We start from the raw sequence: 27608 nt of genomic DNA on the forward strand, positions 1-27608 counted from the left end.
TCTAATTGTTGTCTATGATTTATTGGAACACACCCATTCTTAAGAGTAATACGTTTCACATCTGAACATCCAGAAACACCTGGAGACATTTGGCTGCATTGCATCTCAGGAAACATCAACCTCAGCACGACACAGATCAGCTGCATTGATACCATTCTCAAATATGAGTCAAAGTAACACAAAGCAAAGAAAGAATCCTTTGAGTGATTATTATGATAATGCCTCGATAACTAATGTATTGGTAAAGTATCAGGAAGAACTATGGAGCCTGGGTGGTCCCCAAACCAACGGCATTAGCATACGCAGACAGAAGACTCACCACCTGTTTAGTCTCCAGGGTCAGTCTGGCTTCAACCAGCCAGTCCTGAACCACTCGTCTGGCCTCTCCTCTCAGCTGGTTTACCAGCTTGGCAGCCAGCTCGAGGTCCCCCTGCTCCAGGCTGTAACTGGCATAGGAGAGGATCTTAAAGGGGTCCAAGTCCTGACTGCTGATCTTAGCGGGTGGGGCCTCCTGCCTCTCCTCAAAGAGCAGCGCGGCCTGGAGGTAGGACAGGAAGTACTGGTACAACGAGTTGTGGGACTCGTCCACCAGGGCGACCCGGCGCGCCAGGGAGCGGAGGGCGTTGAAGCGCGCGCGGAGCGACTCCTCGCTGTAGACACCACGCTGCAGCGACTCCTCCGGCAGTGCGGCGGCCAGCGCCACGGCGAACTCGTCCTGACAGCTCTCTCTGATGGCCTGGGCGGCAGGCTCCAGGGGCCGGGTCAGGGAGTCGAGGCTGGAGCTCCTCAAAGTGTAGCCCAGCGCCTCCACCGAGAGCCACAGCTGGTGGGCTTTACGAGCCTCTTCCTCTGCGATCACATGACCTGAGTGCCACATGAAGAGCATGGGATCAACCATTAAAACACCTTCAACGGTGAAAAGCCCAGACTGCATTATACACATTCAACTGATTTTCCATCTTCGTACATTTGTGGAGATAGCTCACCAAAAAAACACTTGGACATCAAATATACGAGTAGGTGTTAGGAGAATTGTCAATGTATGCTGAACAATAAAGATGGCAGATGACAAACAGAAAATAAACCTTTGAAGGCTGTGTGTGTGTGTGTGAAGCATAGAGATGGCATGCATGAGCCCCTTGATAAATTAGTGAGATAGAATGCTATTAGAGATCAATACATTAGTTCTCCCATTGAAGACCTTTACCCCACATAAAACAATGGATTCATCTGGGTTTGAACATTGTTGGAAATAATTTGGAACAAAACTAAATATATAACCTAGGTCCTCCTGGTTGTCAGTTATTTTGATGCAGTCTTTCAAGAATCTGCTTGAATGATGGTTGCTTTGTGAGCCTATTCTATATTATAATCGTGTAGTACTTTACTGTCTTTGTTTATATGTTAAGCTATATATATCAAATCATTTCATGACATAAAACAAAAAAATGTATGCATAGAAGCGAGAGGCCTGCTGGGTCTTACTGTCGATAGCCTCCTCCATCCCCTTCAGACGGGCGTAGGCAGCGTTCATGTCCAGGGTGAAGTTATCCAGTTGCTCTTGGGTCAGCTGGCGGTAGCGCGTCTCCTGCTCCATCATCTTACTGCTCAGCACCTACAGACAGTACAAGGTTAAACATGCCACGTTTTAACCAATGACAGCAACAAATTATCAAACAAAATGTTTGACGGATGTGTTCCGATCCCATTCCGGTCAGACCCTCCCTCTGTGAGCCGCAATATCAGAGTTCAGAGACTTGTTGGGGAGTTAGGTCGGAGCTGTCAGCAGTGTCGACCACATTGCTCTGAGGATTGGGTGCAATTCTCATAATTGCACCAAATGGATCCAGAACATGATGCCAACTTTTATTTACAATTAAATTGATAATTGTTAAATGTAGTTTAAAATACTTTTGCATTTGCCTTTCTAAGGATGGGATAAGCGATTCATATTTCAAAGGAATATTTTTTTGTTTTGGCATTGTCACACATGAATTAAGGGTTGATAAGAAAACGTTTGACCAAGATAATGTTCACATTTCAATTCCCAAATAATTTCAATTGAAACAATGGCCTGTATACGATTTTCTCACATTAATTATCTAATTCCTCTCACTATATTTCATAGTAAAAGACCAGATCATGGTTGAATGAGGACATTAAAGCTTATTTTAGGGTTAGGGTTTATGATACCTTCAGGTCGTCCTAATACTAACCCTAACCCTGACCACCAGTGATACCTTCAGTTCATCCTAACCCTAACCCTGACCACCAGTGATACCTTCAGTTCGTCCTAATACTAACCCTAACCCTGACCACCAGTGATACCTTCAGTTCGTCCTAATACTAACCCTAACCCTGACCACCAGTGATACCTTCAGGTCGTCCTAATACTAACCCTAACCCTGACCACCAGTGATACCTTCAGGTCGTCCTAATACTAACCCTAACCCTGACCACCAGTGATACCTTCAGGTCGTCCTAATACTAACCCTACCCTGACCACCAGTGATACCTTCAGGTAAGCCTGTCCAGTGGGATTTAGCCTCTATCCAAATCATAGGTGTGTGTCACTGGACTTGTTATTTATAAAGATAATGCAATGTTGATTGTGTAAAAGAATACAGACTTGGATAATCAATATTAGTTTTAGTAATGAGGGAAGATGTGGTTCGCTCGTCCACCCAAGATTGAGGGCATAGGAGCGAGGAGCGCTGTGATTGGATAAAGGGATTCCTCAGCCTGGTACCAGACAGGTTTTGGGAAGTTGGAGATGCATTTAGATGTTATTGCACCTTACATTTAGTCATTGGTGAGGATTCTGTTTTTATTATTGATCTGGTCTGGTTGAAGGTTTTCAATGATCCGATTAACAATGCAATACCCTGCATAGCAATGCCAGCTTAAATTACCTCCAATGAGACGCTCATCTAGAAGCTGTGTTTTACAAGCCCTTCTAACGACGAGTAGCGCCAACAAACATCTGGAAAGAGACCACCATCAGACCTCCTCAGCCTCTGCCTGTAGCTCCTGCTCCTGGACCTTCAGGACGTCTCGGAGGTGGTCGGTGTGGGCGGCGGCCTGTCGGCGGAGCTGCGTCCTCATCTCCGCCTCCATCACCTCCCTCAGCTCCACCTGCTGCAGGAGTAACGGGTACGGCCGTCAACGTCTTGAAGTCAGTTTAGAATACGCATTTACAGAGCAAGCTTCCATAAGCAGATCCTCTTGGATCCTCAATCCCCACCTTCCTCTCTTGTTCTAGCCGTGCTCTCTCCAGGTTGTGTTCCACAGCCAGACTGACGGCCTTCTCCAAGGCCTTCTGGTCCTCCAACTTCTGCTGCTCCAGCGCCGCCTCGATGTGAACCTGCTCGCGAACCCTCTGCTCCGCCATCTCCCGGTTCAGTTGGTCGATGCGACGGTGGGCGTGGGCGATCAGCGCGTTGAGATCATCAACGGACAACGTGCCGGCTGGGGAGAGATCCCAGACTCAATACAGCGAGGGATGGACCTATCACAGAGCAGCGTGCATTTGTATATAGGGTCCTCTTACACAGTCCTTTCCAATTGGCCTGGATCTCTGGAGTGATGCTGCTCAACTCCCTCTGGAACTGCTGCTTGGCCTCGTTGACCAGTTCACTGTACTGGGAGACGATCTTAGCTTCCGATTCCACAGACTGCACCTACACACACGTCACATGACATTAAAATACAGACTGCACCTACACACGTCACATAACATTAAAATACAGACTGCACCGAGACACGTCACATGACATTCAAATATAGAGACAGCTCTCCTGAATCTATGGCTTGAATACATTTTGTTTTTGTATAACAGGGGGGACAACATATTCCTGCAATAAATACATGCACATATTATTGGTTGGACTATTAACGGTTGTAACAGTGATTGTAGGCCGAAACATAGATTATCACATTCATCTGATCTTTCCTCACGATCCGCGAGCTGCCCGCCCCTTAAGCAGGCCATCAAAAAAAACTGTCTCTGTAGGCAGCCTATGCTCCGAGATTGCACACAAAAAAAAATGGTACTACTAACCACTCAAAACCAAAATAAATAGTATTCCAACCAATCACCGACAAGTGGTTGGTGGTTTTGCGCTGCGTTCATGATAGATTTTACTGGATGCACGAAACGCGGTAGGGAGGGGCGAGCTCGGTTTGTTTGGGATCTTGCTTCAATACCAACAGAAGTGACGTCAACCCGCTGATACAACCCTTAAGGATATTAAAATACAAAAGAGTTTAGAGAGTCTGCACCAATACTAGAATTACCGTTATGATTATTTTGATTTACAAATTCTGATGAACTTTTGACACACTTCCATTGTCAATGTTCAACCCAAATTTTATGGTGCCATTATAACAAGCTTCAATCTTAAATATCTAGTAAGCCCACTGTTTCAGATGGAATTCAACACTTTGTGATTTAAATAAATGTGCTTTAGGCTGAGGTTTAGGAAAGAGTGAGTTATCGCCATTTCTACGACGCACGTAAACGTCATGCATGAAAAGCGCCCCATACAAAAACCTTTTACTATTTGTTTCTGGGAAGCCTGAACACTCGGACGCAGACTTTAAACACAGCTGTAAGTAACTCTTAAAAAAGGGTTTTAATAACTATTATTTATCGCTTTATCGATTATCGCTGCCTGTATGCTTTTATTGGTTGTTTCTACTTTGCTATTACATGCTTTTAGTTTGGTACTCCCGAACCGGAAGTCCGCGACTTTGCATGGAGCGATAATATGTTACGGTCAGAGATCAATATGGCTCCGCAATTGTAAGGATTTCCCCGTATGTGTTAAGCACCTGGCTAGAATTGGGAAAACGGTATGTTGTAAAAATATGTTTTATGTGATCGTTTATGAGATATGTGTGTTTAGTGGACTTAATGTGATAGTTTATTCTCCATGCTAATATTTATGTTGCTTTTCATACTAACTTCAGCTTCTTTAGAGTATGTATGCGGTGATGCTAAGCGAAAAGGTTTATTTGAGTCATTTCAATGGTTAAGATGGTTTATTTGTTTCTAAGGGTGAACTCACACTAGGCCATCTGGCCTTGGCCGTGGCCGTTTTCACACCTAACCGTGCTCAAATCTGCCAGTGTGAGTGTGGCCAGTCTGGCCAGGCCAGGCCAATTTGGCAACTTGGGAGAGGTGTGCTACTACGGTACGGGCCGCTACGGTACAGATACTAATGAGCCGACACGCGCACACGCACGGCTACGCAACCTGAGCTGGATGACGTATAGTCCATGCGACAACCATGGACATAATAAAGGCGATGAGCCTTCTTTCCCATTAAACGGTAAACAAGGCGTCAAGCGATGTTTACGCTTGTTTGCGTACTCGAAAAAATCAGCAGTGAGAGTGGTCTAGCTGAGAACGGCTCCAAATAAGCAACAGACACAGCAAAGTGTGAGCTGTGTTCTCTGTGTTGTTGTCCATTGTTGTTAAAACTCTGACTGGCGGCAGACTTTATTATGGTCCATGCAGCAGACGCTTGGACTAATGTACAAAATAAGGAACGAATAGCAACGTTTGCTACAGTCCACTGGGTAGGCTGGTAACAATAATAATAATACATTTTATTTATAACGCACTTTACATCAACTCAATGACCTCAAAGTGCTACAATGCACATTAAAAGATAAATAGACAGTCTGATAGACTGAACTATCCAGCACACATCTAGGTGGACACGCCCACTTGTGATGTCATAAGGGGCAGATTTTCAAAAACGGCTTGCAAGGCTAATCACACTCACACCTGGTGGCATGTCATGGGACCTTTAAAGAAAATACCTTAACCACGGGTTAGGTGAATTCTATTGGAGGGGGACAGACCTTATCAACGGCCCGGTCCAGGTCCACCGTCATGCTGTGGAGGTTCTCCTCGGCTGCAAGGACCATTGGGCGGAGCGCTGCCACCCTGGAGTCCTTCGCCGATTCCACCACTGCCCGGAGGGAGTCCAGAGAGGCTCTGCTCACAGGGGTGACATCAGAGGTCACATCAGGGGAGAAGTGATTAACACAACAACTGGAGTCTTGCTGTTGAATCAAAACCATGTAGAGGAACCCATATTATATCTTCATCATATTTTGCTTAAGTAAAACGATTACTAGTTTTTATTGCGCGCCAGGGGTCAAGATGTTTTGTACCTGGCCTGCACTAGAGCTGCTCCAGCCTCTTCTACGTTGCGACTTCGTGCACATACAGCATCTTCTAGATCCTTCCAGTGGGAAGACCTCTGCTCAGCGGAGACCTGGACATCATAACCATCATCATCATTCAGGGCTGTACGCTTACTTTTTAAAATGGTAGCACTGGTGCTAGCAAGTGAAAAAATTCAGTAGCACAAAAATAATTTTGGTAGCACGTATACTAGTCAAAAAAATAAAAATACTATATGAACAGAATAGGACGTATATACAAAAGTAACACTATATTAACAAATTTAACAACAGTAAAGTGACAATGAACATATTAAATAGTAAAGTGACTATGTTGAATGTGTTCACCACATCAGCAGCCAGAAGTGGTGAACACATTCAACAAAATTAAGTAATTATTACAAATTTAACAAACACTTATTTATTAACCTCTGATGTCCTTTCCCCTACCTCGAGGCAATATTTACAAAACGAAGGCTGAATCCTAATACTCATACTTGACTACTATATAGTATGCATTTTGTAGTACGCCAAAAATATAGCCCGTCTGAATGCTCAGTACGCATTGTGTAGTACGGAAGACGTTTCCGAATGTTTACTACCGCCAAAGTAAACCACGGAGTTCACTACGCTATCCCACAATGTAACCGGAGTCTGGTAACGAACGAAGAAGAGATGGCTGACCCGACACCACCAGAAAGACGTCGTAGAAAGCGGCGAAAAAAAGAGACATTAAAAATAGTAAAATAGTAAAGTAATTAATTAAGTAAAAAGAGATTTTTTTTATTTAATAGCAACGATGACAAGACGGAAAACAGGTAACTTATCAAGGTAATTTTGCCGGCATCTGAGGGGCGATACGTCATCTCCAAACATCCGGTGGAGTTTCGGCGATGTTCGGAAGCGTTCAGAGGCGTTCTACGCATAGCTGTAGACCGTACTACACTGTGAAGTGTAGTACCTTCAAGTAGTAGACACTGAACAGAAATAGTATGCACTAAGTATTCGGATTCAGCCGGAGTCATGGGTGGAGTCGGCTTCGTCCGAAGGTGCCGGTTCCGTGCTTGTGGTCGCCGAGTCAATCTCTTCCATACGTGGATTCTTTTTACAAGTTTCCATCTTTATTTGATGAAGAAGAACTTCAGAATACAGGGAAATACCTTTTCATTTTTCTGTTTTGCTTAAAAAGTGAATTTCCCGCGACCGTTACAAAGCCTCTTCCTCAACGTGTGAATGTTCGGGAAATGTCGTTTTTTAGTAGTCGAGCGGAACTGGCGAGCCTATAACTCAAAATACATTTCCCAACATTCAACGCTCCCATCATGCTCCCATTCACTCGCGCTTAATGGTGCCATTGAAAGCCGTACAGAAAGACGTATTTTTTTTCAGCACGGGTCCTTCTCACCCTTTCGCACCGTTGCGAGTGGACTTATTTATCTTCGCACGCTAAATATTTCAATAGCAAATGCGATCAAAACTGTCGCACTGTACAGCCCTGTCATTACGAGGCTGTTTTGTTAAGAGTAGAAGTTCAATGTTACAGGTAAAATATACATGCATTTCCTATGCGTTTCTATTCAGGACGCGTTCCCTTTTAAGACGCGCGGTTCCAATCGGCCTATCGCGTGACTCCAGGAAGTAAACTCTCAGTTGCGTCTAGCTGGTTCAGTGTGCCGTTCAAATCTGTAAAATCCAGAACAATTTAATCACATCTGTCAAAATCTTGTGCTTTACATAGCATCGTTGGTATGTATTTTGATTTAATTTTAAGGTACTAATCACTATTTTGAAAAGTTTGTATAGTTTTCATTGCAAGACAGTTCAAATGTGCTACGGCTATACGAATACCATGTTAGTTCACACGTGGGTCATCATTTGACGACGCTCATAGTGTTGAAATGACCAAACCAAATGTTTTTCACAAGTAAATATTCTTGTTTATTAGTTTGAGATGAGATTTCTGATTTCTCTGCCTTTTTATTTGTGTGTTGCAGTTTCACCTTTTCCCATATGCGTCCATTAAACCTGTGGAAGTGAGAAATACGTTTGCAGAGTCTTGGTGTTTTGGGAAAAAGTTTAGCTGGCCGTCAGGGTATTAGCAGACATACCGAGGATGGCACAGAGACCTTTTGGATTATTGTATTGTTCAATCTAGTTCACGCCAAATCATTGACGGTTACCTGGCATTAGTCCACGATAATTAGGACATCGACTTATTGTGCAATACATGGACATGACCTCGATCATTTGTTCTGACCTCAATATTGCCTACTGTTAGTTATGATATAGAAAAACAACCTCAAAAATTCACGTCTGCAAAACATGGATGATTTAAAGTATCCTCACTTATCATAATCCCTGAAATCCACAAACTTCCATTCGTAACACTATTTTACACTCATAGGATATTTAGACGGGCATAACTTTGTCTAGAACTACATTTTAAATGACGTTACAATTCCAACATCGGAATATCTTTGAAGGCTTGTCTTAAGGCTTGGCTTGTCCGTTAGTTGAGACCTCTGGTTAAGGGTCGACCTTGTTACTTGAGACCTCTGGTCAAAGGTGGACCTTGTTAGTTAAGAACTCTGGTTAAGGGTGGACCTTGTTAGTTGAGCCCTCTGTGGACCTTGTTAGTTGAGACCTTAGATCAGCTGAGGTAGGCGCATACAGACAAAATTATACGCTTCATCTACAAATAACCTTACACTAATAAACAATTTGTGCTCTAGTAAACTTAAAAATAATCATAAACACAAAGCATAGTTATGACTGGCAGTGTTGTGCCTGAACGACTTAATTGAATGATAGTTCATGAACTCGTTCATATTTTGGGCGAACGTGAACTGAACGTGTATTACTGCCTGATGAACGTTACTGTGAACTTGTTCATACTGGTGTCTGTGTACGGCACGCTCACTCGGTTTAACTTGATTCAATAGGGGGGTTATTTGTTTATCAACACGGCGGATGCTCGCTCAGAACGCTGTGTTGTTTGACCAGTTGCCATGGTTATCGCCTTGTGGTTAATTTGCAGTTGCGGTGTTGTCAACTTACTGTTAAATTAAACTGCAATCAGAAAAGGCGGTTATATGCTATAGACCAGGGCTCTACACTAACTTTTTTTTTCAGGAGCACTCGTGCCTCTAAGTTAAAAAATGTAGGAGCACAGGGGAAAAAAATGGGGGCACAATAGGTTTTTGTTTAGAACATTTATTAGCGTGCAGAAATTGCACACACCAACAGCAACAACTTACTCAAGCAAAATTAAGACAAATAAATAGACAAGATTACATTTATGCTACACAAAACAGCACCAATTTCGGCTTCCACCGTACCAGGGTTATTGGGCTGGTTGCGATTTATATAGAAATCGGGACAGCGAGAATGCCTAGTGGACTCGATGTGTTTCACCACAGCATCGCGTTTCAGATTAGGGTTCCCCGTTATAAACAGAGAGGAGCTTGCCATTGCCAATGGGGCTTCCTTACAAAATGTACAGAACATTTTCATGTTCTTAGCATCATAAACTAGCCACCCGAAATCCTTCAACCAGTCGGGGGTTGAATTTGGAGGCTTTATCGACTACAGTAACAGCATTAACTTTCTCCACGCAGTCTATTCATAATATTGTAATGACCACGGAAGAGGCAGTGAATGAAGTATTGATTAGACAGCGATTTAGATACCTAATAAACCGTGGAACTCACAAGACTGGTAACCATAGCAACGTAGGTAAACAAACCCCGCTAAACCCTCCCGTAGCGCCTCCCACGCTACGGCCAGCCGGAGGCGCACAGAGCTTTTGGCCGTGAAATTATGTATACAATACAATTATATTATATTATATACTATTCTATATAGAGCTCGGGGAGTCGCAAACGGCAACAATCACTTTCTCCTCCATTCTGCGGTTCACCCCGGAGTGCACTGCAGGGAACGGTTGGCCGGTTGAAAACTGATTGGCTGTTACGTTACGCACGTCACTCAGTGGCCACGCTGTTGAACGCTGATTGGCTGTCATCACGCGAATGTCGCGGCAAAGTTTAAATATTTCAACTCGAGCAAAAGTGGCGTGCTGCAAATCCACCTGAAATCCACGTGAACGCGCTCGCCCGTGCCGGGCAAAAGTGTCGCGCTGCAAATGGAATCGTTGCTTTGTATGGAATCGTTTCGTCCCTTCGCGTTTGGTGTGAACGCACAGTATAGTGCGCTGTGGAGTAGTCACTCGCACGCATGCTCCTGTTTTGTTTTTCTCGTTCGCACACCGAAATATTCGCTCGCAAATGAGAGTGAAATGGGCGCACTGTAGAGCCCTGCTATAGACCCTATAGTATCTGTTGTATAAAGGCAGGGACGAATTTCAAGTTATAAATATGTACACTTTATGTTGAAAGAATAGACCGTCGCGTTTCCGATTGAAACAAATGGCGCGGTGATTATTCTTCAAAACGAGAGCTGTTAAATTGGGAAAAATGAATTCATCAGACAACGCGGTTATATGCTATAGACCCTAGACGATCTGTGGTATAAAGGTTGAGACGAATTTGAATTATAAATATGTACAATCCATAGCTCAGCGGACTAGAATACCTCCTAGAATCATTGCTTGATGGCCGGAAACGGAAAGGGGGGCTGTTTACCTTTGGTTGTAGTCTTTTCGCTCGGTTCTCCATCTCAATAGCAGGGCTAGAACCAAGCCAAAAGACTACAACCAAACGTGAAAACCCCCCCTTTCCGTTTCCGGTCAACAAGCAATGAGTCTTCCAACATAAATCAATGGGATTTACAAAATGCGCTAAATGTGCAATAAAACACGATAGAAACTGTATTTCGCTACGATACTTGATTCAACCACTCTACTTCATCCTAGACAAACCACAAAGGGGGCTCAAGGTTGAAAATACCGGAAAAAAATAATAGCTTACAGCAACATATTGAAAAAAAGAACTATGAACTACCGTAATTTTCGGACTATAAGCCGCGACTTTTTTCCCATTTTTTGGTTCTGAAACTTATATAACGGTGCGGCTAATCTATGGATTTTTACAGCTAACGGCCACTAGGGGACCTCCTAAATCTATGGATTTTATAGGTTACAGTCCACCAACTTTAACTCTATGGGCTCTATGACCAGTCCGATGGCAGAGAACAGCTGATTTGGAACGGAGCAACAGCTGTTCGCTTTCACGGGGAAAAACTAAGGAACTTCAACCTACTTAGGCCTACTAATTAACGTTCCAAAAGCTATTAAATCTTCAACAAAATATGCAGATACTGTCAAAATCGGTTCCAGGGAGTATATAGGGATTATTAATGTTGTTGTTTTTTATGGTGTTTTTTTCTGGAACGAGTATTCGAATATTCGCTCGGAAAAACCAACGAGTAGGTATTCGAAGCCTGAAAAATGGCATTCGGGCCAGCCCTAATGGTAATTAAATATTAAAAACACCTGCGGCTTATAATCCAGTGCGGCTTATATATGTACACATCATTCAATTTAGCTGCTGCGGCTTATGCTCCGGTGCGCCTTATAGTGCGGAAAATACGGTAGTTAATTTTTAACCCTTAGTTAATTTTTTTTAATTATGAATGTTTAACTGAACTACCGGGAGTTCATTTTAAGATTTGTGAACTGAACTTTGAACTAGTTCACGTAGAAAGTGAACTTTCCTAACACTGATGATTGGTGATGAAATTTCATAAATAACGACCCAATCCCAACACCACTCGTAGAGCGGTTTGCATTACAACGCCTCTCTCTGGAACCCAGGAAATAGGAACCTTAGGACAACCTGGTTCCACTACAGGAACCAGGGTCTAAAACAAGTTTCCCAGACATTATTTGCATATTCACATCGTAACTGGTGTAAATAGGTATTCAGTATTTCTTGATTCTCTTCTCCTAACCTTTGTGGGTTTTTAGACCACTGACCAGGAGACAGACCATTAGGGAGTGAAGGCCCGCACATGGCAGCTGCCTTCATCTACAACACAGACCTCCTCCTACACTCAACCTCCAGCTCATTGAAAGGTTGCACCGCGATCACACTGCCTGAATGCAGCCACTATCTTTAGTCGCATATAATACGCTTACAATTTAAATATCATTTATCGTCATTATTTCTGGAAAATAAATCATCCAGCAAAAGTAGGTATCGTGGCAGGTTAGTAGTAGTACTAGTTGTCAAGACTGTTAACCACATGATAAACAACTCAATATCCAAGTCAAGCCTATGGCCTTTAATAAACAGTTTTTCAAAGGCCAGACAAACTGACAGTAATTGATGTGCAGTACCTCAGTCTCCATCGCCTCCTTCAGCTTCTGAGTGTGCTGCAGAATTGCTTGGAGAGCAGCTTCCTGAGCTGCAATGGCCTGCAGTGTGGCGGTGGCTGAGCTGGCCAGGGAGTCCTCAAGCTTGTCCGACACAACTATAGAACAAAGATAAGGACTCATTATGAATCACACACACACACACACACACACACACACACACACACACACACACACACACACACACACACACACACACACACACACACACACACACACACACACACACACACACACACACACACACACAGCCTACACGTGAGTGTGTCCTGGTCAGCCTGGTCTTGCTGGGCTATCCTAGCGGTGACTTCTTCAGCCGGCCGCTCCTTGAGAGGTTCTTCTGGTGCCGTCAACACGTCTCCTGGTTCTGAAGGCTCTTCGCTGCTTAGTGCCGTCTCTGGGGGGCTATGTTGATGGCATTCTTCACACTGTTCTATAAAAACGCAACATATATTTATTTCAATCTTGCATTCAACCCAAGTGTTCTATTGGGTGGGTCAAAGCACTGGCTGTAAATGAAGGGCGGGGTGACGCCACCGTGATAGTAATGATCTCCCATGCAGACTGTGATCATTAAAGAGCCAATGAACCCACCATTTCAGCTAGAATACCCACTCATACCACTGACTTGACACTGGCACTTATACCCATCACCACTTTGTAAATTCTTATACATTTTTAAGTATCTTTTACTTTAGTTTTTAATTTATTTATTCTATTTTATCATTTTTTAATTGATCGCTTATGTTCCTGCTTGTTTATATGGTGTTATATATATATATATATATCTCCTTTTGTTCATTGTTCATTGTTATTGCCTTAATGTATGCACCTTATTCACCAAGCCAAATTCCTGATTGGTGTAAAACCCTTCTTGGCAATTAAATCCTTTCTGATTCTGATCCACACACACACACACACACACACACACACACACACACACACACACACACACACACACACACACACACACACACACACACACACACAGTCTTTTGAAGTCTATATCAATGTTTGACGCGTAACACAAATAAACGCTGATACACCCTACACCCCAGCACTAGTCGATTAGACCCACATTTCTTCTGCAAGGACGACGCAGAAATGCTGACTGACCCAACGGGTCCAGTCAGGTCACGTTCTGATGTGACCTGACTGACTTCTGATGTGCGTTCTGGATAGTGTTGGGGAGTAACTGAATACATGTACCGGCGTTACGTATTCAGAATACAAATTATAGCTAACTGTATTCCGTTAGTTACAATTACATTTTTAGAATACAGTTACATACAGTTTTTGAAATCAATGAATTACATGACGATAATTCTATTTCAGCAGTTTATTCGTGCTTTCACACCAACAGCATTTAGTGCGCACTGAACGAGTTTGGTCCCATGGTTTGGTACGTTTGCGTTGGTGTGAATGCAACCACCTCACTTTGATGTGAACCAAATCAGCCGACCGAGAACCTCCCTGAACAGCTGGTCTCGGTTCGCTTCCAAACGAACCCGGGTACGGTTCACTTGAGATGTGAAAGCGAATGCACCTCGTCCGATCCAGTTCTACAGAGCATATGCCTCTTTGGACGTAACGGGCACCCGCTCAGCCGCGCGCATTATGGGAATTATTGTTTGATTAGCGGTAACTTCAAGACTAGCAGCCAATTGTCGGACCGTCTGGGAATTTGGACAGACACCCACATAAAACGTATGCTGGAAAACATACATAAAAATGCAGATGCATTTAACACATGAGCATACCCTTATAGTCTTTGTTCCACTAGAGCAAATTATATAAAATAGTGCACTTTCAGTGCACTATTAGACCCACAAACTTTTCAACACATTCAGCCAGTTTGAACAGAAGAACACACCAGAATAGGCCTGTTTAGTAAGCAGGATTTGATGCCGCATTCCTACACTTTTAAAAAGCAATTCAATGTGGAAGTAATCCAAGTATTCAGAATACAATACTCAGAGTGAGTGATGAAACGGAATACGTTACATATTACATTTTTGGGCATGTATTGTGCAACTGGATATATTTCAAAAGTATCCTTCCAAACACTGGTTCTGGATCACGTTCCAATGAGTGCATCGGAAAAGACAATCAGATGGCGTAACTTACCTTGTTGACGATCGTATTATAAGACATATGACGACGTTTAAAAAAATTATATAGTTTTGGGTTCACTGGCTATTTTAAGTAGACAGCAGTTGTTTCGATCTTTTTTACCATCTATAATTTGGTGAGCAAAGAAACTGACATTAAGTGATGCATCCATCCCCAACTGCTGGGAAAAACAGGAAAACACCCTTTGGGAAAAACTGATAATTCAAATGAAAACAACACAAGGAAGAACATAAAAATAAATGATGTGATAAGAAATGGGTGCATGAGAGAAAAAAAACAGGAAATCAGTGTCGGTAAATTGACGGAATACAGATGTTGAATATAAAAGGTATAATATGTTACATTTCTGAATTCAAATATCTAAAACCTATTAGACCCATGATATATTTTGGTGAGTTGTGTCCTTACATCATCTGATTGTTTTCCAGAAATGCACAAACCTATCCGTAGTTTATTCACAGTAACGTTCCGCTAAATAACGGCCGCATGTCTACGGCGACATCTGACTTTTACCCCCAACCTCAGGGGAAATTAACCAAAACACACTTAATATCGATGTAGCTTACGATGTTAACCATGATGTTTGACAAGTGGCTCTTGCCGTCACCGAGCTAATGCAGTGTTCCCACTAAAGACTCTCCTAAAGTCACAGAGCTAATTTAGTGTTCCCACTAAAGACTTTCTTACAGCGGGGTCATTTGCTTTTGTATTTTTTTATCCGTCCGAAGAACAATGCCGTCCACAGTGGATTGTGTTTCTCATAAATGTTTTTTTTACTATTTCTTATGGGAAGTAGTATATATTTTATTATATTATAGGTAACCCTAACCCTAGGTTACCCTAGAGTTAGGGTTTCCCCTCACCCTTACCCTAGGGTGAGGGTAACCCTAGGTTACCCTAGGATTAGGGTTACCCTCACCCTAACCCTAGGGTGAGGGTAACCCTAGGTTACCCTACCATTAGCATTAGCCCTAACCCTAACTCCCACGTTCCCTACTTCACCAAACAAAGTATTTTGTTACTATTTTATTGAGAGACCGCTAGCTGCAGAAATGAAATATTATACACTTAGGATCTAAAATAATTAAAACACCACATAAACCAATGAGCAGAAGAAAAGGGGAGAAGTGATGGCGGCGGTGGCGGCGGCGGGGCCGCAGGCAGACGGGGGTTTAGTGGTTCACCTTTGGGTGCCTCCGTGTCTTGAGGAGCTGGGACCGAAGGGACCTCGCCCATAGCGGAGATGATGTGGGAGGCCTCTGCTGAAGCCTCTGGAGGGACACATGTCATTATGGGACCCACTACTACAACTCTGACATGGTGATGCATCGCAAAAACACAACGTGTTGCCGGAGTGCTGGAAACACACGGCTCAAGGCAAAACATCCAGGAGCCAGGTGAGTGTATCCAAGGTTCAGCCAGACGCCTCCACTAAAAAGAGTCTGAAGTAATGTGCTTCTAGCAGCTGTTAGGGACTCTAGACACTTATTCGTGTGGTTGCAAAGAAATACAAACCTTGTTATTCTGAATCTCATTAGCTCTCACACTTATGTTATCTTGTTCTTGTTTTTTGGTATTTATTCTCTTCTGATGTTTGTAGCAGAACCTTCGCCTCAACTTCAAAACGTACACATTGAGATGTGCGCTTCTTATTTTCTCTCAAGGTACTTTATAATTATTAAAGTATTTATAATGAAGTCAATGGGCAATGCCCCTCACTCTCTTCATGGTCAAGCCCCCTATGCGGAACAGCTCCATGCTGTGGTAGCAGGAGCTTGCCTCTGGGAGCAGTAGGGCCGAGCTCTCTGAATGGCCAAAGATGTGCGTCGCGACGTAGGTCGCATTGGTGGCAACGTAGGTCGCAGTGGTCGCTGTGTTGGTCGCTCGTCTGGCTGCTTTCAGTCACTGTGGACGCTGGCTGGCTTGGTCGTTCAAAGTCTATGCGCGGTTGTTAATCAGTTAATTTGCATGTTATTAAAAAAGAAAATGCGAAAGTGGAAGTACCAGAAAGCCATGCTCTCTGGCAAAAGCTACCTACTGGCGCATTTCCACTGCAGGGTGCGGAACGGATCGGATCGCAAAGGTGCGGGTCGGATCGCGTTTCCACCGCCAAAAGTGGGCGTGACCCGGACTTTGCCGTACCCGTTCCGACCCCATTTTAGGGACTCCTCCGTTGCGGTACCCAAAACGAGACCAGACGCCTGAAAGGGTACCCTGGAATTCTAGCTACACCCCCCCTCCGTTGATTGGTCGACAGAATCGTCACTTCCGGGTGACGCGGGGATAAAAACAAACAAACAATAGCCTCGAGGTATTATTCTTTACAATTAACATGTCGCGTAAAAAGCTTGCTTGGGCGAACAAGGAGGTGGAGACGTTCGTCTGCATTCTTGCGGAGGAAGACGTTGTTTATGATGTTTACGTAGCTGCCGCGGCGATCGACATCCGGCCTACCACAAAGGGTACTGTCGGCGGTGGAAACGCGACCTCGGAACTGAGCTGGGCTATACCGCCCCCTCCCTACCGCCCCTTTGCGATCCGACCCGTTCCGCACCCTGCAGTGGAAACGCGGCATACAGCTCTTTATTGCTAAATTTATTTAAATTTTTTCTATTGAATTAAAGTTTAAAATGGTGAAATCGTTGCTCGATTAGTATCAATAAAATATATTAGTTGTAATTTGGGGCGTATTCAAATAATGTATTTTATATATTATATGTAGCCTATTTGTTTTGTTAAATGTCATTAAGCCTAATAAGGTATATTATGTACAAAGTTCTTCGTTATAGAGTGATATAGTTTAAGATAAGTGTAACAATTGGAAGTCAATGCCACAGTGGTACAAGTGGTAGTGACGCTAGGTTAATAATCAAGAGGGAGGGCGGGTGTTCGATTCTCTCCACTGTCAGATATATTTTTGCTATTTTAGTCCAACTTATTGACGCAGTCGGCCTCTTTTATTTGAACATTTTAGTATGATTTACTACGATGGTATGATAATTATTCGATGTAATGACGGGTTGCGACGCCTGGCTGGCCGCGGCAGGCTGACCGACTATGATGCGACCATAAAAGCGTTGCGACCCTTTTTGCAGCAAATAGGTCGCAACCAACCAGAGGTATGGCTGAATGAGCGACCTGTGGCAGGCAGCCACTGTCACCATGGCTGCTACCATAACCAAAAGCCTATGTTATCAGTTAACATCTCATTGAACAGAATAAATATACGTGCGTCAGTATAATAAAAACATGCATACAATAATATATAGCTTTTGTGGGGAGGGGGCTGATTTGTAAGGCATTGAAATGCTCATTATGTAGGAGTGGCAAATTGTATCAGTGGGCACATCAACACAGATGACAAAACAACTGTAAACTGTCATACAATTGTTAATCAACTATTAATATATAATCCATCACTGCATTACTAATTATAATAAACACGCCCATCCTGGCCTATATACTGTATATCTAACCAATATATTATTTTATGTAGGCCTATGTTTTTATTATACTGACACACATATATTTATTCGGTCTAGTGATCGACCGATATAAAAATTCGAATATCGGCCGATAATATCGGCCGATATTCAAATTTTTTACGTGTATCGTATCGGCCGATACACGGCTGATTTTCGCCGATATTTTTTTCGCCATAATTTACAAACAGGCGTCCACACAGGCAGCTCCGTGTTACTAGTGACGCTGCAGTTCATTGCAGACCATGCATTGCCCCTCCCCCACTAGAAGAGTGCTGGAAGCCTGCTCTACAAAACGGTAAGTTTTAAACTTAAAGAAAGTGCGTGTGGGGGGGGGGGGAAATGGAAACACGAATGCCAAATGTATGCTCTATATGTGCTTTGCTTGCAACTATAGCTAAGCAAGTTTGTGGGTCTAAGTGGAAAATGGGAATGCGAATGCCTCGTCTATAAAACGGCTTGCCATTGTGGCTATATGTATTCATGCGGTAGCTGTTACGAACACTGGTCATAGGATTAAGTAATACCGACGTTGTTCCTTGGTGTTTGTGTGAGTTTTATTTAGCCACCTGGCTGAGGTTTGGATGCGTGTGGTGTGTGTCGAGTCCTGCACGGGACCCGCCCCCGCAAAGTTCAGCACTAGATCCGGACCCGTTCATATTTGGCCCGTTATCCGACCCGTGCCCGCGATAAATCACATACAAGCTAAACATCATTCAAATGAATGAGCTTTATTGTTATCTCGTTCTCCATTCTTGAATCACAAATCCAGCCGTGGAAAAGTCTCTCAATCGCAGCTCTCGATGCCGGGATGGAGAGAACATTCTGCGCAATCGTTGCCAAATGTTTTCGCATGCTCCTTCCACCACAACAAAACATCGATCTCCCTTCTACCCGTTGCAGTCTCTCCCTCTCTCCCTACTTAGAGCGGGGGCGGAGTTGCCATCGCAGTGATATCAGAGCGCAGCCCCCACTCAAAAAGAGCTTTAATGATGAGAGATATGTTTTATACGTAGTTGAACATTAATTTGTGTTAACGTTTATCATGTACCAGACATAAGTGCACCGTGTAGGCCTTACTTGTGTTTAGAGCCGTTTGCTGCCGTTATCAATCCAGTTCAATAGTGGTTGAGTTATTCAGTCAGCGTCAGCTACCAAACAGAAGTTTGTGCGTGTGTGTGTGCGTGTGCGTTTCACTCATTGGGACACACACGCTTATCAAACTTGAGGAATGTTTTATACTTGGTTGAATATGTATTCATTTTAACGTTGATGCCGTTTAGATTATATCTGTCTCACAATATGTCAGCAGGCAATGCATAATCAAGTCAGTGTTGTAGATGTTGAAGGAAGCCTTTTACCCTTGCACAGTTAATCATATGCATCCATCCATATGATGCATTTGCACACATAATTTGGGTGATATGAATCTAAGATGATTGCACAACAAGATTGACACTGATCTGTGCTTTTGTTTATTATTTTAAAGAAATGGCAGAGCGGAAAACAAATCCAGTGTGGCAGCATTTCACTGAGCCTACTCTAGAAAAGGCTCACTGCAACATCTGCAATTTGTGGGGGAATGTGAATATTATGCACAATTCTTATATGAACAATAAGTTGTTATTTGTTCTGTATTACTGTTTACATTTTCCTGATATTCTTGTTGCTACTGTGTGCAATAGTGTCATTATTTTATTTATGCTTAAATTAGGGCCCGACCGATATTGATTTTTGAGTGCCGATGCCGATTATTTTCAGAGAAAAATTACGATTACGATTTAATCGGCCGACAAAACAAAAAAAAGCCTATAAAACGTAGTTTTTGAAACCTTAAATATACTTTAAACACTTTTGACGAATATGTGAATTGAATGCAGAACCTTTGAGTGTTTTAGAATACATTTACAGTCAAAAATTAGTGTAATGTAAAATAAATAACTAACTCCCAATGTGCTGCGCTCGTGAGCAGTGACTAACACGTGCGTACTGAGCAGTATGGTCTCACCGTTAGAGTCTAAAGTATAGCAAATTAACATGGCCTGGGACCTAAAGAAAAACAGGCACAACATGCTTAAACAACGCGTCTTGTGTACATTGGTGAGGTGAGCGCGCAGCTGCCTGAGCGAGCGTGCTTTCATGTTGTACGGTAAAATTCAATCTCCTCTTTTTCACTCCAGCTAAAGTTGTTAGTTAGCTAGGCGAGTAGGAGCGCAATCTGCAGGATACTAAGCGCAATAACATTTCTAAAAAATAAATAAAAAAAATAAAAATAAATCGGTTGTAATCTTTTTGGCAGATGTTGATTATTTAAAAAAAAGGCTAGAATCGGCCGATTAAATCGGCAGGCCGATGAATCGGTCGGGCCCTAGCTTAAATATTTATTTGCAGATTTCTTTTTTTTTTACTTGTTCTACCTCACCTGTTTTTAATATTTGTTAAATATTGTTTATCTACTTGTTCTTACTTGTTCTACCTCACCTGTTTTTACTATTTGTTAAATATTGTTTTTTATATTGAAGTTCGATAAATGTTCCTTTTTTTTAAATTGAGACTAGTAACATTTGTTATCAGTGTAATTTTTATGATTGAGGGAGCAAAGCAGTATCGGCTCTAAATAAGAAAAAAAAAAAAAAAAACGGCATCGGCGTATCGGCTAAGGCTGATGAAAAAATATCGGTATCGTATCGGCCCAAAAAATCTGTATCAGTCGATCCCTAATTCGGTTCAATGAGATGTTAACTGATAACATAGGCTTTTGGTTGCGACTGAAAGCAGCCAGCTACAGCTGCTTTTTACAGCAGCCATGGTGAATGTGATTGGCTGCTTTGGTCTCTCATTCAGCCATACCTCTGGTTGCGACCAATTTCCTGCCGAAAGGGTCGCTTTTATGGACACAAATTAGTCGGTCAGCCTGCCAGAGCCAGCAGCCAGCCGCAGCCAGCCAGCCGATACCAGCCAGGCGTCCCAGCTCGTCATTACGTCGTATGATTATCATACCATCGTACTAAATCATACTAAAATGTTAAAATCAAAGAGGCCGATTGCCCCAATAAGTCAGACTAAAAGAGCAAAAATATAGCTGACAGTGGAGAGAATCAGCACCCGCCCTCTTGATTACTACGCTTGTACCACTGTGGCATTGAATTCTAGTCGTTACTTATATTAAACTATATCACTGATGAAGAACTTTGTACATAATATACCTTATTAGGCTTAATGACATTTAACAAAACAAATAGGCTATATATATTATCGAAAATATATTATTTGAATACGCCCCAAATTACAACTAATATATTTTATTGAGACTGGAAAATATCAAAATAATATTAGCAATAAAGAGCTGTAGGTAGCTATCGCCAGAGAGCATGGCTTTCTGGTACTTCAACTGTCGGAAAAAAAACGTTAATAACATGCAAATTTAACGACCGCCCATAGACTCATCATATTACTGAGCAGACCTGAACACATCATTTTTAAGCTAACTAGCTCTATATCCTGCCTACTTTAACATGGATTTAAACACTGGATTACTATTTTTAACTGACCAGACTTTCTACACCGTCCGGTTGTGTGATTACTACCGTTGCTTTGAATGACTGTTGATGCACGAGGTGCCGACTCCAAGCCCGTCTGCACACCGTCTGCATCAGCAGCAGCCTACATTGTTTTTGGTTGGACTAGACAGATACAGAGTTGAAGGAGTTTTTTTAACCCAAAGACAGTGAAGATACAACACTTTTATATAGGCCTACAGTCCGGTGTTAAGATATGACCAAAATATAAGCTGTGGTCGAATGAACCTACATCAGGTCAGACAGCATCCTACATCAGGTCCAACAGCACCATACATCAGGTCAAACAGCACCCTACATCCGGTCAGACAGCACCCTACATCAGGCCATACAGCACCCTAACCCATCAGAGGACACAGGTTGACCTGGTCTTGACCTTGGCTAATTAAGGGAGTCAGTCCGACCCTCACCTGAGGGGGACTGCGGCGATAGGTGGAAAACAGATCCACATTTGGAGAAACACAACCAGGGAAGATGGAAGAGACTGGTCTGCAAAAAAGCCAAGAAGATTACTGCACTTGTTTCCATTTGTTTGAATTGTAGGATATAGAGGAATAGGGCCCCTACGGGGTTTAACTTGTGTCATTTAATGGCAGTTGCCAAACTGCTTTTACGCCCTTTTCGCCACCTTCTGGATTGGGGGGGTTAAGTTCACAACATAATGGACCATGATGTTACCCTCCCACATTGCAACAGCAGTCTGGGGTAAACACTTCTGCTCCTGATAGGGTCTGAGGGAGCCCTTAGCATGCTCCCTTATAAGCATGGCTAGCCTTAGCATGCTAGCATGCTTACGGAACATTGAGCATACGACAGTTGGCTCGTGTCAAGCAGTGAAGCTGTAAGACAACCTATGGTTTCATTGGATTCTGTTTTACAATGTTACAAAATGACATTCATGATGGCAGCATGTTGTCTTGTGCTCCTTCCTTACCTTCTATGTTCGAGGCAGGGGTTGTCGCGGCCGTCACAGATGGAACTTTCTTTGCTTTATTCTTGGATGATTTGGCCTCCTCTAGCATCAGAGAAGGTGGCTGGGCCAACTCCAGCTGTACAAATGTTCCAAACAATGAGTAGAGGTAAGGCTGAGTCCCAGGGGATTAACACTGAGCAGGAGGTGGGCTGCGACCGACGAGGGGACATCATTAGGAGAGTATTCAATAACAAATATATTAAAATCATCTAAACTATTTTGCAAAGACAAACACAGCGTTTCTGACAATATGATTGGTTAAAGGTCCCATGACATTCTATTTTATGTATTCTTTAATATAGGTATTAGTGGGCAACTAACACAGTATTCAAAGACGTTCCCGAAACTCAGCCGTGGTGCAGAGTTACAGCCACTCCGAGCCAGTCGCACATTGAGCTTCCCCCAAATGCGCTGTTTTGGCGTCTGTATAGCTATAATGCAAATGAGGAGGAGCGAGGCAGGTCAAGGAGGAGGGTGGGGGTGTGGCCCTGAGCAGCTTGCAGCCACGGTACCATGCGCTCTGTTTACAGTGGATGTATTGCAATGGCGAGGCGCACACAGCCTTTAGCCGTGTTCTGTAAATATTCTAGAACACACGGGAGTCCTGGAGCTCTATACCTAAATATTATCATATAGCCTACATAGATATCTATATCATATAATATATATTATCACGGCCAAAAGCTGTGTGAGCCGATATTATGAATCTCAAACGACCGCGTTGGGTTCTCCGAGGTTCCTGGTTCTTCCACGTCCACATCAATGTGAAGTAGACTGAACCGCGACAAGTAGGAGAAAGGGATTGTTGCCGGGCAGCGCTTAGGCACCTCCGCCTCCGGCGGTGGTCCCTCAGCGGGGCTCAAGCGGGAGACATTCGCCGCCAACAATCCCTTCCTCCTCCATGTCGTGGTTCATGTTCTTGAGGGAGTCAAAGCCAAAGTTCCTTCCCAATTCATTCTCAACCTTGGCTGAGATAACCCCCACTACGAGTCTCGTTGTAGAAATACCAGAGACGAGAGTCCGACGTGTTATGCGCCATAACACCAAAAATAGAACAGTTATCCAAATAACAAGGAAGTGTACAACACTTGCGTTACAGTCCTGGAGCTCTATATCTAAATAATATCATATAATACATAGATATCTATATCATATAATACATATTATCACGGCCAAAAGCTGTGTGCGCCTCCAGACGATATTATGAATCACAAACGACTTTGTCGGGTTCTGCGACGTCTCTGGTTCTTCCACTTTCTCCCTGCTGCCGGCTGCCGGCCGCCGGGCAATGGTGCCTCGCGGCAACCGGCGGCATGTCGCAATTCATGTACTTCAGCGAGTCAAAGCCAAAGTTCCTTTCCCCCAATTCCTTCTCAACCACGGCTCAGATAACCCCCACTGTCTCGTTGTGGAAATACAAGCGACGTCAAAGAACCGACAAGAAACACTTGCGTTACAGTGTGTGTATTCACACACACACGTGGCGCTCGCACGGTCGTGTCTCATTGGCGGGCCAACGTCTCTGGGCGGGCCAGGCAGAGTAAGGGGAGGAGCTTAGGTGCTTTATGACGACATAAATAAAGACATTCCAAATCAGCGCGCTTGAGCCTCCATTTTTTCAAAGGCGAGCAGAACAGCTAGTGCTCGTTTTACACCAAACTCAAGTTACAGCCACAGGGGGACCATAGGCAGGCTAGGGGAACTCATATTTATGTTAGAAAACCTCATGAAGTGAGATTTTCATGTCATGGGACCTTTAAGGTGTAGAATATTGGTGTATTTTAGTGTCTCTCTTTTGTTCACATTTCTAGTCTAGGAACAGGCCAGGGCCTCTCATACTGATACAAGGTGTTATCCCCAACATTCTGCCATTGTTATGTCTCAAGGTTGAACCTGGTCCTCCGGGACATAGCCAGGGCCAAATACCTTATCAAGGCTGAGAGTGCGTCTGTTCACGTGTTATTCATCTATCCCCTTTTTGTATTATACTCGCCCCAACCCTTTGGTTCGACGAGTAGAGGGTTTCGACAGCCAAGGAACAAGTCATCGACCACCGGGTCCACTATAGATTATCCAACCTAAGTCTGTATCTCGCTGTACATCCTGGAATAAACCATCTATTCAACCCTCTAATCCAACCTGTCAAGCTGCTTTGATTTCGACTTCAAGAATTACTACTACGACTGAAAATACACAACGCAGAGTCTGTCCGAACAGTTTAGAAATAAGCTGAAATCTAACAATGGTTAGAATAAAACAGTGAACCTCTTTGAGGAAAATTGACAGAACAATACATACATGCCCTAAACCATGACTAGCGAACATTACAGTACAGATTTTTTACTTTAACCGTTCCATGCAAACTAAATACAAGAGCAATCCTTTTATGTTGATCGCACAAGATGCAACATGGTCCCTCCATTCCCTTGTAATCATAATGCGATTGCTTTCAAATAAACTGCGACGGAATAGCATTAATTCATACCTGTTTCTTGGTCGGAGTGGAATCCAAAGAGGTAGCAGGCCCTAAAGCCAATCCAAATAACAAATCTGAGTACGGAACATTCTTCTCCACCGTGGTCCGGAACTTTGAGTCCCATTTAGCGTACAGGACCGTGCCCCCGATTCCACCTCCAAATGAAACCAAGCCTGCTGCAACTATTTTAGCAGCTGAACCACTGCAGAAGAAATGAAGAAAAACAGATGACATCAGAAAAGATGCAGGGTAAAAATGTCTGCATAAAATGAATCAGAACATTGTGGCCCTGGTGAGCGGGTAGCCGGAGTAGTCCCCAAGATTAACTTATTTCTATAACCCGTTTACTCAAAGAAAGCATGAGGGTGTTCTGGTGATTTGAAAATCAATGATAAGGCCGCAGATGTGATTATTTATAGCCTATGAATGGTATGAGACAAAAAAAAAAATGCATTCATTTTATTTAGTGGTGGAGGTGTGCTTTTGTACGGACTTACCCAGTATTCCCTTCTGTATAGGGTCGAGAATGTTGAAGAATGATCCGCGGCCCTCTTTGGCAGAGTCGCCTCTGAAGATGGAGAAACACAAATAATAAATATTCAACATGAGCTAAATAAATAAATGACTAGACGCCCAAAAAGAATGACAAGCTGACGCGTTATTTATCATTTGTAGATTATTTGTATATTTCCCTTTTATTTTGTATTTATTAATTAATTTCATTCAAAAGGTGAGTCCCTAAAGGGAGGGGAGGGGTGTAATGTCCCCACCTAGCCAAATTTCAACGTTAACACAAGTCGGTTTAAGTAGATCCTATGAGTAGTCATTTTATCATTTTGGTCAATGCCTTCAGAGGGTTTTTAGTGTTAATAATGTTTGACCATCTTTTGCAGCTTGTATTCACTTCTATTTATCAGGCCTCTTGTATTTTGGTCCCAGTGACACTGTGGCTACCAGTGACCCCTGCATGGAAGAAGGTCCCTGGCTATGCATTCTGCTATCTGGTTATCTATACAAATACAATTCAATTTGGCAGCAGCTTAGTTCTCATCGATATAAAATATGAGGACGTCATGTTTTATGTCTCCATGTAATCTCTAACGGTACCGCAGTGGGCATTAGCACCAGGCCTTTGGACGAGGCTCTGCTGGGTCAACGTGCTAGCGAGCAGCGATCAGGCTGACGTTCTACAAAATAATCAAAGACTTACCCGGGCTGCAGCATCAGCTGCTCTTACACTGAGTCGGAGCATTGTATTCACCTTCAATTTTATTCTGTTATGGGTTAAATTTCTCAACAATAATATATCATTTGCAATCTTTAGGACACACGTCCGGAGGGGGACACTGCCACACACGCATGCGCAGTTAAAGATATCAACCTGACGTCACCAGAGGCGTAACTTGTCTTTGGGAGTTGGTTCCGTTGAGTCAGAGTAGGCGCTTACTTCCGCAACCCACCAATGCTCAGAGGCCAAGCCGTCCACTGCCGGGACTCTAAATCGACGCCACTTCGACCTGGGCGGGACTTTACGTCCTACGTCACTCGCTATGGGTGTGCATGTGTGCGCATAGCCGTTTGAACTCCCTTGCACTACAGATTACGAGCGTCAGTGTCGTACGCGATGGAGGGTGGGTGACATTCCTACAGTCTGTGATGATAGGCTATATTTCTACAAATGACTTACTATTACTAGCGATTAACATCACGAAACAACACGAACTAAGCTAACATTAGACTATAGCCATACCAGATAACGCCATACCAGCTAACCCTAACTATTTCTATTAAACTCTGAACCATTTTGCAACAGGCAACTGTGTGTTGGTGCGTCTTAATGCTTCCCACGTCTGCGTCTGCATCTTTCCCACTCCTGGCTAATAGTTTCAGCTTTTGTACTGTATATCAGAAATGATCACCCTGTACCACACTGCTGACTTGTTGATGTTTTGTGAGCACTCACGCATTTCTCTAGGTATCTTAAGTTTCCTACTGGAGTCATCAAAACTTTGGACTTTGTTATTGTAAGAAATATTGTGTTGCAAAAACACTTTGTGTCTTACCCTTAGCGTTACCCTAACCTTAACCCCAGTAACATTTCTTCATCATAAACTACAAGTTACGCAAAATGGCATACAAACATCCAGTCCAATATGAAAGAAAAAAGCTAGCTTCATTAAGGAATCGAACCCCTTATCCCCGCGTTAATGAGTTGTTCTCTGACCACTAACCCATCAGGTCTTAGTACATGCGATTCAAGAGTTAAAGGCCCACTATGCAACTTTTTTAGCCAAAATTACATTAAGTATGCAGGTTGAGAGTTATGCTGATGGTTCTGCATCCATTTCTGGGTCGATTGGTGGGTGTGTCATTTACCCATGTCGCCTCTCCGGTGAAAAAGCGCATATGCAACTTGCTCTGTTCGGACCGACAC

At 43.2% G+C, this 27608-nt stretch overlaps 1 protein-coding gene across 2 annotated transcripts; it reads right to left on the minus strand.

The window, feature by feature from the left end:
• On the minus strand, positions 1 to 26623 carry immt (inner membrane protein, mitochondrial (mitofilin)). 2 transcript variants are annotated; one of them, XM_030368180.1, is made up of 14 exons: positions 26385 to 26623; positions 25672 to 25742; positions 25184 to 25376; positions 22660 to 22774; positions 15850 to 15936; positions 12789 to 12965; positions 12497 to 12630; positions 6187 to 6290; positions 5872 to 6007; positions 3551 to 3680; positions 3245 to 3468; positions 3007 to 3138; positions 1486 to 1615; positions 1 to 864 (listed from the first exon to the last, which is right to left on the minus strand). In XM_030368180.1, the coding sequence occupies exons 1-14, from the start codon at positions 26424 to 26426 to the stop codon at positions 260 to 262; spliced, it is 2280 nt and encodes a 759-aa protein (XP_030224040.1). In that variant the 5' UTR covers positions 26427 to 26623; the 3' UTR covers positions 1 to 259. The 2 variants fall into 2 exon arrangements, with proteins under 2 accessions (XP_030224040.1, XP_030224041.1); XM_030368181.1 differs by lacking the exon at positions 15850 to 15936 and having other exon boundaries at positions 260 to 864.
• Between the last annotated feature and the right edge of the window lie 985 nt (positions 26624 to 27608).

This window comes from Gadus morhua, chromosome 10 (assembly GCF_902167405.1).
Source record: "Gadus morhua chromosome 10, gadMor3.0, whole genome shotgun sequence".
NCBI lineage: Eukaryota > Metazoa > Chordata > Actinopteri > Gadiformes > Gadidae > Gadus > Gadus morhua.

What these genes read in the sequence shown, in the direction of transcription:
- immt (XM_030368180.1), bottom strand. Translation starts at nt 26,426, where the DNA reads ATGCTCCGACTCAGTGTAAGAGCAGCTGATGCTGCAGCCCGG. An exon ending in TGACCAGGACACACTCACGT is followed by an intron (nt 12,631 to 12,788) that starts GTAGGCTGTGTG and finishes TTTGTTCTATAG; the next exon opens with TTGTGTCGGACAAGCTTGAG. An exon ending in GGCCAATTGGAAAGGACTGT is followed by an intron (nt 3,469 to 3,550) that starts GTAAGAGGACCC and finishes ATCTCTCCCCAG; the next exon opens with CCGGCACGTTGTCCGTTGAT.